The sequence below is a fragment of the Oenanthe melanoleuca genome, chromosome Z (genome assembly GCF_029582105.1).
Source record: "Oenanthe melanoleuca isolate GR-GAL-2019-014 chromosome Z, OMel1.0, whole genome shotgun sequence".
NCBI lineage: Eukaryota > Metazoa > Chordata > Aves > Passeriformes > Muscicapidae > Oenanthe > Oenanthe melanoleuca.
Genome location: NC_079362.1, coordinates 53,005,635 through 53,024,971, shown reverse-complemented (window position 1 = coordinate 53,024,971; position 19,337 = coordinate 53,005,635). Strand labels below are relative to the sequence as shown.

The window sequence follows — 19,337 nt, the reverse complement described above, 5'->3', positions numbered from 1 at the left end:
CTAGAATCTATGTATTCAGTATATCCAATCTTCATGTTTTATTTTTAATATTATGCCATTCATCCCCTTAGATGTACCATGGCTGCAATACTCATACATAAAGAGTTGCCACAAATTAATATTTCTCTCTAATGACTACTTTTTTTATAATGTCAAAATTTTAATGTGTGGATCTAAGTGGTTTAAGTAAAAAATTGTTCAGCCATCTGAAAAAGCTGATAGGTACTGTTTTCCAACAAACATGTAAGACAGACACCATATTAACTAAGACTAAACTTTTGCATGAGTCTTTGCAAGTTCAAGCCTTGGATTTCCTTCATCTAAATGCTAGCTGTTTCTCACAGTAATCATTTTGTGTCTTAACTTCAGATGTTAAATGACTTGTCCTACCTAATAATATGCAATGTATGCAAATCCCCAAAATGCCACAGCATATCAGGCTCTTTCTGTATTACTACTTTTCAGACTAATCCACTCCTCCTGCCTTCCCTTTCAAGACAACTGCAGACAAGCTTTGATATGAAATGTCATATTCTTTAGTGTAGGTGCTTAATTACACACCTGTTTTGAAGCTATTTTGCTCTTTGGCTCATAATACATCAACAAACAATCAAGCTTCACTTGTATTATTAGAATTATTTTTAGAAATCATGGTAATGGGGTTTCTCTGTTTAAATACATGAAAGATATGAAGCTGTTTTTAAATGAATGCTGAAGCTCCCCATTCTCAACATGGAACTTTTTACAGTCCCAGTCATGCTGAAGTGATTCTTGGGTTTTCTAGAAGGAAACTTCCAGCTGAACTGCAAGCTAAACTCTGTGCTCAGCTCTCTAATTCATAGTAATGATTCCAAAGTGCAAACAGTTGCATGACAGACCATTTTACTTCTGCATATTTTTTTAGCTGCTTAGGTCACAACACATTTTGGATATGCTTCACAGTCAGTAAAAATAGGTCAACTTTATCTCCAAAATAACTAAAGAAAGATATAAACTCAAAAACAAGGAAAAGACTAAATTCCAGTGAGATCCCTGGAAAAAGAAAATACAACCTCATCTCTTCTTAAACTCACTGAGCAATACGGAAACATTAGTGTTTTCATGAAGGCAAAAAACCTAAAAAAAATTGTTTCGGCCCAAAACAAAATTTTAAAATTATTTATTTATTTCTAAAGCACCATTTCTTTAGTATTTAAAAACAATTAATTAAAACAAGTAATTAAAAAAACAATTCAGGGAACTCCTCTGATGTACAAGCTACAGAAAATGCATCTCATAAATCGATAGCTCTCTGCAATCAATTTAAAACAATACAAGAAATAGCCCCTCTGCTCCATCAATAGGAAAAAATCCCAAACAACTTAAACAAAGAAACAAAAAAAAAAAACCCCACAAACCCAAGCACCCCTTTCAAATATGCCTACAAACATCAGATGACATTCAAATACCAACCAGAAATTCCACACAAATAAAAATCAAATGAGCTCTATCCAGTGTTCACACTAAATGATCCTGTTCTCAAACAATACTGATGAGCTGCAACAGAGGATCTCAACCATGAAAATCAAGAAAATGAAACTTAAAGCAAAAACAAGAAAAAGCAATATCATACTCAGCTGATCAGCATAGACAAGAAATGAAAAGAGCAAGTAACTCAACAATTCTTCATGCAAACCTCTTCATGAATTTTAAGATAATGAGAAAAAAACATCAGTGGCACAAACAATTAAAAAATACGTTTGTAATACTATGACAGACATAAATATAATTTGGTGAATGATTTAGTAAAGGACAAATTGTTGTGAGGTAGCCTAGTAATACAGTGCTAAAGAGAAGTCTCACAAATACAAAACAAAAGTACACAGCCTAAAAAAGTACAAAACATTAAATGGAAATTAGAAAGAACACAAAACTGGGGGTTTCTTCCATTTTTTTTCTTTTTCAAAACATCAAGTCCAAATTTTCCAGACAACTCAATTTGAAAAGGGAAATAGATATATAAGCCAATATGGAGTCTCCATATTGTTAGAAAACAACTGAAACTAAGTGGATAGGACTTCTGCCATATTTACAAAGCACAAAGATTGTAATACAAGGCAAAATTTGACAATACGTAATTTTATGTCAGCAACACTTTGAACTGACAAATACCTACAATTTATTTGTCTCAAATCAACATTGAGACTTAAGTAAAAATCACCTGATGTCATGGCTACCCAAACTGATCAATTTGCTCTTCCAAAGGTCAAAAGGTTAAAAAGAAATTTTTTTTTCTTGGAAGGAAAGGTGAAGTGAGAACTGTTTTATCCTCTCCACTACATAAAGAAAACAAAATAAAACAAAAACAGAAACAATAACCCACCACCCCCCCCTCCCCACCCTCCCAATAAAAAAGAAGAAAACAGCAACATCCAACCCAAAAAAAAATCCAAAAAACAAACCACACTAAACCACATCATTTTTTTCTCAGGAACACAGCTTGCATGTCTCAAGAATCTACTCCAATGTGGATCCATCCTGAGTGGAATCACAAAGATGAAAAGCCATTGCTACAAATGCTTGATCTAAACTCTTCTATTCCTCTAACAGAAATACTTTCCATGTGAAAATCAATGAGTCCACAAGAATAATTCACACAGATTTCATTCCATTATTAATAATTAATTATAATATTAATCAATATCAATAATATTAATAATATTTTGTTTGGTATGGCATCCTGATATCATATGTATATGCCTAATATGTTTAATTTTGATTTGTTTCCTACCTCAGTTGTGAGATTTACAAAGTGTTGTGCTTGTGGCACAAGGCTCAATTTTAATACCATCATGAAGAATTTTTGCTGCAAAATTTCCCCTCCTTGGGCTAGTGAGACTAGTTTTATTTTATATATTTAGTGCCGACCAAGGTGATATACCTCTAGACCTTTACACTATCAGTTCATTTGGAAAAACATCATATTTTCTTGCTCTACATTTCTGTATGCTGTTCATTTTCCTTAGAGTGACATACACCTTATGGTAGATCTAAAATTTACACCAGCAGGTGTGCTGATACTTCTTTTATTAAGTAATGAAATAATACACAGTTTTGGAGTATTATTTCATTAGTAACACACCTTCTTGTGTACTCAGATATTATTTTAATTGAAACACTGTAATGACAAAAGAAATAACAGCTTCTGCTTATTCTCATATCCAAAGTAGATAAATTAATAAATTAATAGAAGAAGATCAGGAGCTGTAGAGATTGTGACAGGTAATAGATTACTTGCTAGGGTGAGGAATTTTCTTCACAGCTGCATTTTCTGATAAGGCACCAGTACATTGTCATCATCACTTCCACTTTTAAAACGCTATCGTGCCAATAACTTAAGGCTTTTTAAAAAGTACTGTCTCCTACCAGATGCTAGCATAATTTTTATTTATTCCATAACAGATTTATCAGAAAAAAAATTGATCAGAGTTGCTCCATTTCTTCACTGGAATAATGCAAAAGCTGGATACCAACAGTCACTATTTCAGCACACAGCAGCACACTGCTATTTCATACAGATATTACTTAGCTAGATAAATCAGCAATACATTATCAAAAAAAAAATACTAAGGCACTATTTCCTTGCTACTTCCAACAGAAATAGTCAATCAACATTGGAATTTAACAGCATGGAACAGTAAAAACCAACAAATACATAGTATTTTTCTTCCCATATAAGCAATATTTTACAAGATGGTAGCACCAATATGCAACATATAGAGCACAGATATTAACATAAACTCAGGTAGTCTCAGGTGATGACATGAAGCTGTTGACAGATTCCCTAGGTGCTGTCATTGCACATACTATTTTCACATTATCCTCTCCTTTGATCCAACAATTCCCTCTGGCACTAGCAAGAAAATCCTAACAGACAAGCTTTGGATAAAACATGCCTAGTTAAGCTGTCCTAACCCCCCTAATTCCTGTTCTATCCCACTGCAACTGTGGAGGTTCCTCTGGATTTTTCTGCTCTCAGATTTAGATGCTAAATTCAATGCACTCTTTGTCCATCTCTGAATTGACCCTGTCATGGTAAAAATTGGTGTGACTTTGCAATTTGAAATGCACTTCCATGGCAGTCCTGAGAATCAGAATGATTATAAATGCTGCATAGCACTGTGCAATGAGCTAGGATTAATTAAATTTCAGAGCCAAAAGATATATTTCACTAAAGTTTTAAATTGCCCATGCAGCCATCTACATTAATCATCTCATTTCATATCAAAACTGTCCACTTTGGCTACATGTTTTATTGCCTGAATATTAATTTCTTATTCAACTAGTCCTGCTTCTGATCCTAAACAGAACACAACCCATGAATATCACTCATTTTTAATTAGTGTTGAATTAAAACAAAAATTCCAAAGCATAAAAACCTACATTAATGGCACATGCATCCAACTCAGTAAATCAAAACATGATACTAAGAACGAGTTAACAAAACTACAATCTCAGTAGTCTCTGTTCAATATTTAAGCTAACCATTGTTTATCTCTCCAGTGTTCAATCAGCCATTAAATCTCTTTTCTGTAACTATATCCCAGTGCGGAGGTAAACTTCTTTCCTAGTAAATGGGAGAAAACACCTTCTTTTTATTTGGTTCCATCCATACAGTGGCTGTTACCCTCATTGTTCCAATGAACTGGAAGGGTGGGGAAAGAAAAATTACACTCAAAAAAAACCCCACCCAAAACTGAATTAAAGAAAAAAACCCTAAAACCTAACCTTTTTTTTTTTTTGCTTTCAGAAGCAGACATTGAATTAGGCTGAACTTGTTCAGAAACAGATTACCAAAATTAACAAGGGTCTGGAAAATTAAGGATCTGAAACACACATTTCCCAGGGTCTGACATGATGCCTGGTCTACCTCACCCAGCATAGAGCAGCATGAGAGTGAAAACAATACTCCATCCCATGTCTTCTTTCTGCTTTCCAATTTAGAGTCAATGAAACAGTAAATAATCCTGTGTCAAAATTAAGAATAATGGATCAGAATTATCTTCTGTGTGCTGCCAATTCACCTGCAGGTGCTGGTGAACCTAAACAGGCTTTTTAATTATGTATTTACCATAGCACTGGGAGGCACTGTTATAATGTCTAAATGGAAAATTTTTTAGATGAGTGCATCTATCAGTTTATAATATCCATTTAACATGACTTGCTAGTGGCAACTTCAGAACCAACCTTGAAAATTGCCCTGAATTCTAATGGATTAGGAAAATACTTGTTCTCTGTGAAAATGAGCAGGTCTGACAAACACCAGACAAAAGCAATATGCAGCACAAAAAAGCCACATATCACATGGGTTATATTCATCCACACTCACTCAAATTGATATAAGACACTCCACTTCTCACTGGTATAAAGGAAATAATTTCAGTCCAGATAGACTCATGTGGAGAAATTTGCAAATAGCCACCTCTGCCTATCACTGAAAATGCAGACCTTTTCAACACTATGGATGTAACACCATTTTCTTAACTTTTCTACTTCATAGTATTTTGCTGACTTCCTGCAATTCACCGAAAAAACTATAAAAAACCACCTTTCTGCCCGTTAAACTGGTTTTTCTGAGTCTTTGAAAACATTTTGTCCATTACATGTTAATCCTGAGTAAAGTTTACTTGTTTAGCAGGAATAACTCAACATATGTAATGTGTCATCAAAACTGCTTGGCTTTTTCCCCTCTAGCTGGAGCAGGCTGGTAGATGCTCTGTAAACATGTCATGGGTTTAGTAGAGCCAAAGAACAACACTTTCCAATTAGCAGTGCCCATCCACTTAGCAGTCAGAAGTGCCTATCTAGCAGTGTGAGTAGTAAGTAAAATTGATCTGAGTGTAAAATCTGAGATTCCCTAGATAAAAAAAAAATAAATATTACTAATTACTCACAGTAAACGTTACCTAAATTACTCACAGTTCTGCCCATAATAAATAATAAATAAATAAGTAATAAATCTGTGAGTAACTCCTCCCAGATTCCTGTGGCCTGTTAGTAGCATGTGAAACAACAAAATCTTACATTTATGTTGTTCCTTTGTAACAAGACTTCTCATTCTGTATAAGGCTGACAAAGCATTGAAAAATGAATAAGGCTAAATGCAAAAAAGAGACTTTATTTTAAATGTCCATATATCACAGTATCCTGGACAGACTTTTTACAGCTATTGCTGAAAAAGCATTTGCATGAAGGGAAGATTTAAAAAAACCTTACAAATGTCCTATTTATGTATCTGTTCTAGCAGTGACTCTGTATTATTCCTTCATCTAAGTATTTATTGTATGATATTGTATAATCACCACTTTGATTCTGCATCAGCTATGAAATTAATGATATTCCATACATTTGAAACAATCATAAACTAATAGTTCAAACAAGTGAAACAAGTGTGTAGAGTGAGAACTGATGTACCCATCACTAGGAAAGAATTACATCTGCAGTAAAACACAGCCAGAGCAGATTTTTAAAATTATTTTTATTCCACATTTTTCAGCACTGCCACTCCCTTAAACAAGCCAAAGGTCTGCAGCAAGAAGCTATTTCAAATGGTTGCTATCATAACATGCATTTTATAATAACATACAATTTTCTTTCAATTCTTCGACTACTGATAGTGTAACATAAAAAGACAAGTCAGCCTTTGACAGGCTCAAAAATCCTTGACATTAAATTCAAGGATTAAATGCCTAGGAAGATATTTACTCAGCTGTGACGACCAAGACATTAGATACTGTTTGGTCCATGTTTTAAGGAAGTTCATTAACACTTTCTCCAAGAAAATATTTCTTCTTCTTGACAAGAAACTCATACATGCTCTGTTTCATTTAATAACTCAGCATTTAATGCAAGATGCAAAATTCAAAGCTACACAAAAAATGTGAAAGCTTGCAGATTATATTAAGCTCTGCTTCAGAATTAACAAAATAGAGACTTGGAAGAGAGCTGCACAATCATATTTTAAATGTCCCGTTTGGCTAAAAAATTTTATTTGACACATTGATTTAAGAAGTGATGTATTGTCGACCAGGGATCCCATGGTAGTTGAGAGAGGGAAGGAAAAGTGCAGGCGACAGCCAAATTGAATTTGTGAAATCAACACAGCCCTCAGGCTTTTCCTTTGGGAAGCATTTCCTCCTTTTGGTCACTTTTGTAGGACTATAAATTTGTGTGACATAAATGGTAAAATTACTGATCTGTGATGGGATAGGGAGAGCCAGAAAATAATCTGTCATAAGCAAAAAAGCTGCTCAAAGATTTTAAATTATTTTAGACAAACTCACTTTCTGAGACAGATTTGAAGAAAACTATAAGCAATAATTATTTAACTTTAATTTCCTTTGCACATAAATGGTACAAAAGGCTAGACAGTAGCACCTTGGAAAGGGATATTGAAGGTGAGCATGGATCAGCAGTGCCCTGGCAGCCAGGAGAGTCACCTGTGTCCTGGGGAGCACCAGGGACAGCATCACCAGCCAGGCAAGGGAGGGGATTGTCCTGCTCTGCTGCTCTGCACTGGAGCAGCCTCACCTCCAGTGCTGGGGGCAGCTCTGGGTGCCACAATTAAAAAAATAAAACAAAACAAAACAAAACAAAACAAAACAAAAAACTATTAGAAATTGCCCAAAGCGGGGCAATGAAGATGATAAAGAGTCTTGAGAGGAAGCCTTATGAGAAGTGGCTGAGGTCACTTGGGCTGTTCAGCCTGAAGGGGTCAGAGGGGAGACCTCATTGCAGTCTTCATCTCCCTCTCCAGGGGAAACAGAGGAGCAGGCACTGATCTCCCTGGTGACAAGTGACATGACCTGAGGATGAAGCTGTGCCAGGGGAGGTTTAGGTTGGATACCAGAAAAATGTTCCTCCCCCAGAGGATGGTTGGGCACTGTAAGAGTGTCCCCAGATTAGCAGTTACACCACCAGCCTGACAGAGTTCAAGAGGTGTTTGGAGAATGCTCTCAGGCTCTCAGGCTCCCAGGTGTGATTTTTGGGGCTGTCCTGAGCAGGATGATGGTTTGGACTCAACAACCCTTATGGGTCCTTGCAGTAAAGCTGCATGCAGAAACACCCTAAAAGAGGAAGAACAATTGAAATGGGTTGCCCACCCTCCTAATACTGTCTTCAGTGAGGTGGTTTGGGAACCACATCGTACTCAGGAAAGGAGGGCAGCGATGACCCACCTTAGATAGTGGCTTATGGTGGGAGCCTGCACCAGCACAGAGGACCGAGTACACTGTCTTCCATTAACAGTTAAAATCTGTGCTCCCAGTTCCTGTCTCGTGACAGTGCATGATGCTCCATGTGATACAGGTTTATCACAGGTCATAACAGACAAAATTACTTTGCATATTCCCTCCACTGTCCCCTTTTTCCCCTCAGAAAACAAAACCAGACATAACCACTGTTTTCACTGGTTCCATATATTGTAACAGCTTAGAAAGTACAAGGATCTGTCTCTTAATTTTTCTCCCTCAGAAACTGTGTTTGGAAGGCAAGTGGAAAAAGCACTGCAGTAGAAGGACTTTAATAATGTCATTTGCAAGGGACCTGAACTGTGCCAAAGGTGAACAGCATGCATGATGGCATTTGTATTTCTGGCATCTCCTTCTGAAGAAGTAAGACATTAATCCTTGTTCTGGAATGTTTAGAATGCATTTCAATGACTGCAGCTCTATTTCTAAATATTTCTATTGCTGCTAAAGATTTATTACTACTATTAACTCAAAGTGCAACAGACTCTCACTGTTATTTCAGTGAGATTCTTCACAAACAAATGTCTGACATGGTTCCAGGAAGAATTCTTTATCTAGATGCTTTTATTGTGGATATATACCAGATCATATATAAGTACCAAACTTTTTTGATGTCTGTGCTCTCTTGAATAAAATTTATATCTTGACCAAGTGTCCACATAAAAAATTTAGATATTAATCTCTTTCCCTATCCCTGAAGTATAAAATAATTTTAAGAAAACCTTCAACATGGTTTCCATAATAAAAAAAACATGATTTTCCCCTGGAATTTTCAAGTGCCTAAGAGTACATTTTCTAGGTCAACATAATAGTGAAAAATAGAGCCTGGGTTTCCTTTATTTTATGTCACTTCTGGTGTATTGTGTCATAACAAATGCAGTACCCTACTAATAATTGGAATATAACCAGAAGACACTCACCTTCTTCCATGGTATTTTATGCAGTAACACGCAATAAATCTCATTCATCTCTAATTAATATATACCAATATTTAACAAATAAAGACAGTAATGTTATACACAGATAACTACTTACAGCAGCAGAAAGCATTTTACTCACTGTGTTATAAGGACAGTTTTGTGACAATCTATTAAAATTCAAACCTCTTAACCAGTAAATAATCCCACTAGGCATTTAGTTGCATAAATATTTAAAAAAAAACTGCCTTCAAGTTCAGGTTGTGCAGCCCTTTATTCACCCACATTTTTGTCACATTCTTCCAGGTTTCTGCCAGATCTCAGGAGAGCAAATAATTCAAGCTATATAATTTTGCCTGAATTAATTTACACACTAGCCCATGTTTGAAACAGCAAGCCTATGTACAATCCATGAGTTCTAATCCTCTTTTCCTTTCAAAGTTTACTGAAGTGTAACAGCTGCAGCATGTGTTTTAGTCAGAGGTAACTGGAAGTATCATATATTTGCAGACAATTAATCAGTAAAATTTTGGTTTGGAGGGACTTTTGAAGAGCTTTATTTTGACTTCTACTAAAAGCATGGTTGCCTTCAGAGCAAGATTACTTTGCTTCAGACCTTCAGTCAACTTTTGAAAATCTCCCAAACATCCCACAGCTTCTCTATTCAACATTTCCAGTGGTTGGTCATCTCACTCTGAACCTTCTTCATAGTACCAGATGATGCCTAATTGCAACTTCTGATCCTTATGCTCCTCTGAAAAAGATTTTAATTGCCTTCACTATAGTTTCTCTCAATTTTGTTACCAAATAGTACAGAGAGATTCACCTCAGACCTCTTTCCTCCATGCTAAACAAGTCTGGGTCATTTTGGTTCTTATATGCTGTGTGCTCCATTCCTTTTGTCCATTCCTGGTCCTGTACTAAATTTGCCTCAATTTTTAAATTTCTCTTTTCAGTTGGCTCCACAACAGAATCCAACATGTGGGCTCACTGTGTTGAGAACAGAAAATAATCCCTCTTCTCTGCCTAGTGGTCACTTTTGCCAATGCAGCTGCAAGGCACTGCTGTCCTATGTCATCTTGCCTCCTACTGAAAACCACTGACCCTTCTGCAGAGCCATGTGCTATCCAGCATTTTAAAGACTAGCCTCTACCAGTGCCTTGGGTTATTCTGTCCCATGGAAGGACTTGTATCCATCATTGATAAGTTTCAAGGAAGGTATTTGTTGATTATAAAGTTGTTGAAAATGATCATTGCAAAACCAGAATCAAATGAAATAGCAAGGATCTGGCAAGCCAGTACTTCTTTAAACAAAGAAGTGGGAAAATTCAGAGATCATTTTGTATTCTTAGCAGAGCTTATAAGCACATTGCATCAGCTACCAAACCTCTGGAGAGAACTTCTTCTCATGTAAAGAGAAAGGACTGTGTGGATTGGAATTATGCATGCTATGTTTGGTAGGTTTTAAGACAGAGTAGGCATGGGAAGCACTGTTATCAAAGCAGCTAATGTGCAAGTTAGTAATCAATGCAGAATTGGTAGGCTGCTGTCCCAGGGTGAGAACTACTTCTGCCCAAAAGACCTAGTTATGTCAATTATATTCTTCTTTCTACAAATGCTACATAAAATTTGATTATCAAATTCAGAAAAAAACTGAAAAAAACCCCCTTAGATCAAGGTTTTATTTGGCACTAAATATGGGACTTCAGAAAATAATTTTACTTCCAAGGTAAGCTGTTTGTTTCTATTCATATTCACGGTACCTGCATTATCAGTCCAGTGATTTACCACAATACTTCTTTTTAGTTTTTTAGACAGAAGAAATGTTTGCAGGCTGACTCACCAGCAAAGAATGTCTTTTACATATAAAAATTATTTCTAGGTCTGTTACTGTACTGCCTATGAACCTGTATCAAAGTCTTGACCAGCACATAGGTGAACACAATGGTAAGACAGAACAGAGTAGAAGACTATTCACCCTCAAGAGATCACTCCACCTAAACTTCATACAGAGGATCACACAGGAATTCAGAGCAAACCAGGGAGACTATTAGTAATCACTGAGGAGCAACTGGCCTCTGTAGAGGATGTCAGTCATTGAATAAGAGTGCCTAATGCTACACATGCAAAAATAAAAATATTTTAAAATAATCACTAAATCCTGAGATATTCAGATTTATTTCTACTATTGAGGTGGATAGACCTCTGACCAGCCTGATTTAGTTAAAGCTGTCCCTGCATATTCCAGGGTTTGGATTGTATGACCTTTTAAAGGTCCCTTCCAATTCAAACTATTCCATGATTCCATGGCAGAGTACTCATAATGTGACTTTATAGGCTCTGAGACACTGCTGGTGATCAATAAACAGTGATCTCAAGGGTCAATATGGAAGGATTTTGGGAAATTGTCCTTGTGAAAGTGAATTTTTAAAAAGTAAACAAATGCAACAGGGAGGCTCAATAAATTTCGTCACATGTTTTTAATTAGCTCCTGTTTCCTAGTGAACTGTCATGGCATGATATATGAGAAATCAGTTTTTACAACCAAATCAATGAATGCTTTTTCAAAGACTATTAAGATGTTCTTAGTGTGTATCTTGACAGTTTAGAAAATTGCCTGATAAAAACTGTGTATATGTATTTATTTTACCTTATAGCTCTTAGCATTAGTCCTGTGACTTAAATACTCTAACAACATTAGAATCCTCTGGATTATGGAATTCTAATCATGAAAAAAAAGATTTATGCCAGTCTGGAAGACCCCAGTTAGGATGTAATTATAAGGTGAAGTCAGAAGTGCAGTTAATTGAAATGCATGGCTGTGAGGGCCCAGTTATGGCAACATAAAAAAGCTTTCACTAAGCATTCACTGCTAAATGAATATTTTGTATCAGTGGAATTAAGGTTATGCTGTCTGCAAGCAGTATATCTACTCTGTTTATAAGCCATACATACATTGGTGTGCTGATGACTTGCAGCTTATGATATATGTCTAGTAACAATGGGCAAGAGATATATTTTTTTGGTGAAATTATTGCTAAAAGAGTCACATGTAGCAATGCCTTCAATACACACTGGGAAAGAAATTGCTTATCTCCATTCTTTCCTGCTTTTGTGTGTTAATCTTTTAGTACACAATCATTTGTTTGTTAATACCATAATAGAAAGGCTAGAAAGGTTTCACATTATTGCAAAAGGCAGATACATTAAAATTTCTGTATTCAGGCTTGAGAATACATTACTTGCACAGCTGAGTTTTCCAGAGCTGTTGCCTTAATTTTGTCAACAAGCATCATTTACACACACACACACACACACACACACACACACATACACATAACTATGAGGTATTTAACAGCTTCTGTACTGAATTTAGTTAAACATTTACAGAGTCATTCCAGTACATATCAAGACAGCATCATGAGAACTCTAGTGACAGGAAATCCTCAACCTTCTTGACATGGGTCAGACCCCAACAGGTGTATGTGAATAATCATGACCCCTACTACTACTGTGGGGACAATGCTCCCCACTCCCAATTACAAACACCTCCATAATGTTTAATGCAGTCGTTTAAAAAGAATACTTTCATAGAAAATACAATGAAACATGAATTAATTGGTAATTTGGGGATTAGCCTTATATTCTATTGCTCTGGAGAACAAAGACAATTTTGACTGTTTCATTTTTGAGAAGGGTGCATGTGGTAAAACAAAACATTTATCAGTAATTAAAATATAGGGTTGAGATAAATAAAAGTTATAAATATAAAAATTCAATAATATAAATTTAATTGCAATATAAAAATTGTAAAAATTATAAAAATTATAAAAATTAAAGTTTTAATTTTAAAGATATTGTCAGCTGCCAAGGACTAGATGAAAAAAATCATGCTAACAAAGCAAATTGGGCATTCACTACTTTTCTAAGATGCACTGTGTGTTATTATCTGCACTGAGTCATTGACAATTATCTAGTGATACAGGTTTGCATTGGTTTTGCTTCTCATCTTTCTTTAAGAAGTAGGCTTGAAAGCTCATAGGTCCAAGCATGACACATGCAATGTTGGCATTTCGTGTAAACAGCTAGTACAAAACATATTAAATGCATTCAGCCTCTTTAACCATTAAAACTTTAAAAATTTATTTCCCTCCCTTTTACATTTAATCACTGCACTATATATATAGGCAAAGAAGTTCTTATAACAAACGATCAAATGGCAAATAATAATGCAAAGGACACAGTCATCTGAGATCTCCCCACCTGTTTCCACCTATGCTTCTGTCACCTGGAGGGAGGCATGGAGATGTAACTGGGGGAGACTGCAGCCCACAGTACTGAAACCCACAGAGCCAAACTGCTGGCATCCACATGCCAGGAAACTGAGAAAGCTAAAGTGAGATCTGCTGCAACACAACCATGTGCTGCAAAGATGGAGGGTACAGGCAGAACATCTGCTAGAAAACAAAGGCTTCTAAATGTCTTATAAGAAGTCTTCCTTTTCTGTAATAGTCTTCAGGCCCAAGTCACTTTTCTACAAATACACATTCCATTTCCTGCTCTGTCCCAGTTGTCCAGGTTCCTACCTCCCGCTTCTTTGGGAAACAATTTCTAGAACTTTTCCCCACAGTTCTACCCCATGAGAGCCTTGTTTTACCTGGTGTGCCCAGCCATGTCCAGGAAAGACAGTATGGACCTGATTGCAGCTGTTGCTCTCACCAAGCCACCCAAGGCTGGCTCAGACTGCCTGTTTCCCACCCACAGGAGGGAACAGGCAAGGGGATGAGACATGGCCCATCCCCATCAACAGAACAGGCACAAAAAGTACACCCCAGGCTCTTGTTTGTTCTTCTGTCATCCTGACCCTGAGTAAACAGGATTCTCTTTGGATGGCTAGAGAACAGTCATTGGTACAAAAGGACTAAAGACTAAGAAAGGGAAAGGCTATAATAGATACAAATTCCACTGGAATTTTTTGAATTTTCAACATTGAATTTCACTTCAACATTGCAAAGGTTCATATGTGAAAATGTTGCCATAGAGTTGTATCATCTGCTCTTTATTACACCTATATTATTTCAGCAGGACTCCAATTCTCCATCTGGTTTTGTGGTTTTGCATTTTTTTTTAGATTTAATTCATTTGGATATCTACTCTTGTGTATGAGAACAAATTTTGTCCCTCTTCTTATTAAGTTTTACAGTGAGGTCTCTCTTTGGTGATTCATTTACTGACTGAATAAGAAAACAATAATCTAAAAATAAAATTACAATATTAATTAAAATATTAATTAATACAATTAATTTTGATTTAAATAATTGTATTTGCATTCAAGATGAAGGTATTTTTATAACAGCTTCTGTGTTGACAAATACATATTTAGTCTTAGTCTAAGCAAATCTTTTAATAGCAAAAAGACAGAATGAAGACTTTACTTACCAAGCCATCCTGATCCAGAATTGGGTATACACATATCTGTTTCAGCACTGGGTAACACAAATCCTACCACAAACACTTCAACTCCATCTGCCATTAGGGCCATTCCTAACACAAAGAAGAGAGCCCACTGGAAACGACCGTGGCCACATTCTTGTATTATCAGTTCATATTGCTGTGCTAGCTCTTCTTCATCAGCTTTCCTCTCTGTTTCCAGTTCATGGCGATCCTTGTATTCATCACGCATAGACTGACCTAAGGCCACCATGTCATCCTTACCCTGCCCCATGCTGGGGATTCCCTGATACTCCCCCTCATAAATTTCATCATCTTCATCGTGCCCTTCAGTTGCTTCACTGGATCCTTCATCATCGTTAGCTTCTACACCATGGCCGTAGTAATCATCATCATCTTCCTCGTCCTGGAATCGACTGTAGGACCTCTGCGTGTAGCCATCCTGGGCTTTGTCAACTGCTTTATTCACTTTCTTCACTGCTTGCCTCTTCACCTCTTTAGCAATGTCTTTGGCCCCTTTCACTAGTGAAGTCCTGTCTTTGTATGTGTCCTCCATCCTGTATCAAAGAAGGGCTGCTGTTAAGCTGCAAAGGCACCTGCTAAATATTGTCTATTGTCTAAATAATGTCTATTGCGTGTTGGACATCAGTGGAAAAAGCCCAGGTACAAGAGAAGCTGTAATATTCAACCTGTAAAACAGAAAATAAAAAAAGTTTGTATTTCACTATTTTTAGATGCCTCTTCTGATATACTGTTACAAAATCATCCCAATCTTCATTTAAGCAGTGGACATCAGAATACAAAGGGCTTCAAATATAAAAGCCTATATTTTCTTCAGAGATACAAATACCACAGGTTACAAGGAAAATATGCTGAAGATAAATTTAATATCTCTATCCGTGTTCAGACTGCAATTTTTTACTATCTAGTCTTGGATGCCAGGTTTTATTCTGAAAGAAACCAAGCAATTCCATGCATCATGCATCAAATTGACTCTGTCTGAAGCATCCTTTCCCATTTGAACACTCTGTTTTGTAAGGAAGGGCTACAAATACTAACCTTTCTCTCAGTGAGTTACCATATCTCTCTAGCCTTCTATTTAACACAAATCCTGTAGGAAGTTAGTATTCATCCAATCTGTACCAGTGTCTCAAAGTTGACTGAATTTGGCCAGTGCATGCACAGTGCATTCACACCCTAAAAATCCCACCCTAAAAAATTCAGTGCAGGGAATGGGGCAGAAGTGTGTGGCACTTTCACACTTCGGGGATTCCCAATACCTAAACCACAGACAGACTCCTTTCTTCCCTATCTGTACCCATAATAGGGGCAGAGTGGAGCAACTTTGTATTATCAGCTAATGGATCTCCGAGTGTGTTAGTCCAGCTTGAGCTCCCACTAACCAAGCTGCATGAGAGCACCAAGACATTTTGCCCCAGTTCTCCTCCCTGCTCCCCTGCTGTAGCTTTCCATCCTCCCAGGTCACAAGCACAGACACAAGTCAAGAGTGTTTTGCTGATTAGACTGAAGACTAACCATTCCCCTCCTCTCAGCGCACTTTTCAGACATACTGCAAGACAATTAACTCACCACACATCTGCACTGTCACTAGGGAAGGGAAAAATAAATGGCTGCAGCATGCAAGCATACAGAAGGAAGAAATGCAGGATAATTCTTTGGCAACAGTCAGTAGTTAGAACAGCTAAAATCAATTATGAAATTGCACCATTACTCATGTGTCTAAAATAAAGGGAGAGTGTGTGTGTGTGTGTGCGTGTGTGTGTGGGTGTGGGGGGGTGTGTGTGTGTGTGTGTGTGTGTGTGTATGAATCTGGACGCTTGTAGAACCGTCCCCTCTGGGAGAAAGTAGGCTACAATATTTTAGCAGTGCTTCTAAGAAAATAGTGCCTGATTTCAGAGTGGGGAAACGGTTATTTTTAACCATGATCATTTTAATGTTCTATTTTCCAGCATTACCTCAGAAAAATGGCAGTAATGCAACTAAGGAGGCAGGGAGATATGATGCAGGAGTAAAAATAGATGGAAATTTCTGAAGCTAATCTTATTATCCTTTCTAAAGCAGTGTGAACTGCCTTCAGAGCTTGATGGAAGAAGACCAAGGAAAGGCTTTGAGAAGTTGTCTTTTACTCATTCTATTGCATATACTGTCTCCAGAAGTATCCTCCAGAAATAAGGAACTGATTTTAGGACTGATTTTTGAGGGATAGGAAAAACTAGACTGTACTAGATTAACTAAGGATGTGATGTATTTCTGATAAAAGAAAAGGAAGCTTACAACCACACAGACACAACTTTAGAAGCTAAAAGATACTTCCCTTGCTCCTTGACAATAGAAATTCACCTATAGAAAAAAGTGCTTATTTATAGCATCTTCCTCTAGATTAATTTCATACACTTCGAATGTTTCTCAAAGAAATCGGGTGTGATGGCACTATTCAACTATTAATGGGAACTGAAGCATTTACTGGAAGAGAAGTGCAGCCTTAAAAAAGCCCTGATGTAATATTTATGACTGCAAACTGTAGCCTGACTTTAGGTACATGATGATCCTTTTAAGTAGGTCATCCTAGTGAATCTTTTATGCCAAGGCAGTTTCTCTAATTACAGCTTTTCAGTTTTCAAGGTGCTCCACAGAAGTTACCTTTTGTGTGCTGAATCCGATCATTGCCTGCGTGTGGCTACGATATCTACTCGCTGTCAGTGAACATGCAGTGCATCAAAACATCCACTGGATCTGCTGAAGCCTTCTACAAATACTTCATGAGCTCCTAACAGGTGCTTTTCTGATGTTAATGAGTACAGTTCCTAGGTTTTAGATAATTTTATAGTGTCCATGCAACCCATTTAACCTAAACTCTGAATTAGTCTAATTCTTAGACTGATATTTGTTTATTTTCATTTTTCCAGTAAGGGTTTACAGTTGCCAAATTCCTTATTACTACAGGGTGTTTATATATACATATATATACTGTATATATCTTAAAGAAAGAAGTTTAGGAAAACCAAATGAACAAAGAGTCTAAGAGCCAGCACTGATAAAACCGTGCTTTATTCTTCTGTAGTACACCTACCCCATGAGTTCAACAGACTCAAAAAAAAACAAATTTGCAAAAGTAACTGAATTTATGATGAAGTTTGTGATAAACCTGGTACATCGACAGGGAATTTCACCTGTTCAAACTCATTAATAGCATAACTCTGCCACCAAAAAACCACGCAGATAAACAGAGCAAAATTTCTGTCTAGGCAGCAATCAGAAATGTCTCTCTATCTCACTTAAGTTTCCAGGCAAAATGCTTAATCTGAACACTGTTTTTTTTAACAGCTTTGCTTTCTCAGTGAACTGAAATCTGTGCCTTAAGGTGATAAGTAGAAAGAGGAATAATTTACAGCCCATGCATGATAGCTTCCCACCCTTTCAATTATGTTGGACTGATTACTACAAGTAAGTAACTGGAAAGCCTGAAAGAGTAAGGATTAATGACTACCTGAGTAGCATAAAGCAGCAAAAGCAGAGATGATAGTCTAGCTATATACTCTCCTTTGTACCAACCAATTCATCCAACGTGTTTGCTGACTTTCACTGAAACAAAAACCACATTCCTATTCAATTTCTTCAGCTAAAACAAAAAGAATCTCAGGAAACTTGTCTTTCTGCCAGAAATGGAAATACTTTTTCAGGAAAAAAATACAAAAAAAATTTGTGAAAACACTCAAAGATGCATACACAAAATAAAAATCAAATTATTCTTTTGGTCTAATATTTATTCTTTTCCATTCTGTTACATTCACATATTTCAGTATATTTAGCATTCTGTATAGATTGTGCTACATCTCAAATAAAGGTTGGGCATTACAAACTAAATCAGAGATCTCATAAAGATATAAATCTGTGAGAAGTCAGAAAACTCATTCCCATAAAGGCTTAGATCTTTGCTTAACATAAGCTGTGAGAAGACTCTCTAGGTACTCCAAAAAGTGATATTAACTATAGGCATAAAAGATAATAAAGTTTTCAGAACAGATTTGGAAGTCATACTCAAATGTGCATTTCATATATTCTTGAGAATTTTGTATAGCATCTTTTCTGCTTTTCTCTTGAATCTGTAATGCCTTTCCAAAGGAAAAAAAAAAAGAGTAAAACCCATTTATAATCAAAATTGTTGTCTTTTTAAATGCATAATTTTCTTGTCATTTTGATTCTGTTTGTCTACTGTTTTTTTTTTTTTATTATCAAAGATGAATAGAGGTGGTTGTGTTTTCCAAGTTTATCTGTTGCTAGAAATTAGTCATCATGTGAAGATATAATCTTTGGTTAGACCATAACTACTTCCAATTTTACTAACTTGTCAAATGATTTTATATTCCAGGTTAAATATAGGCAGCTGAACTATGTTAGTTCACAAACAGAAGATGCTATTGTCTTGCAAGTGTTCTCAGTACTTATGAAAATAAAAAAAATCCAAAATAAAACTCGAATTCACTGGGATACCAGCAAACTTCCTCCTCATCTCTTCATGTGCAAAGCCTTTTGTTTATTTTTCCAGGGTAGTATTTACTTCAGTATGACCTAATAACAAATAGATTTGTCAATAAAGGGCTTTTATTTATAGAGGTATTAATTTATTTTAAACAAATTAGAGCTGGCATCAAAGCTGGAG

The 19,337-nt window shown here is 36.3% G+C and overlaps 1 protein-coding gene across 1 annotated transcript in view; it reads right to left on the bottom strand.

The window, feature by feature from the left end:
* SV2C (synaptic vesicle glycoprotein 2C) overlaps positions 1 to 19,337 on the bottom strand; it is a 107,222-nt gene that overhangs the window by 61,335 nt on the left and 26,550 nt on the right. The window contains exon 2 of the mRNA XM_056514750.1: positions 14,645 to 15,345. Within this exon, the coding sequence (XP_056370725.1) occupies positions 14,645 to 15,212 (568 nt within the window). The 5' untranslated portion in view covers positions 15,213 to 15,345. The remainder of the gene's footprint in view (positions 1 to 14,644; positions 15,346 to 19,337) is intronic.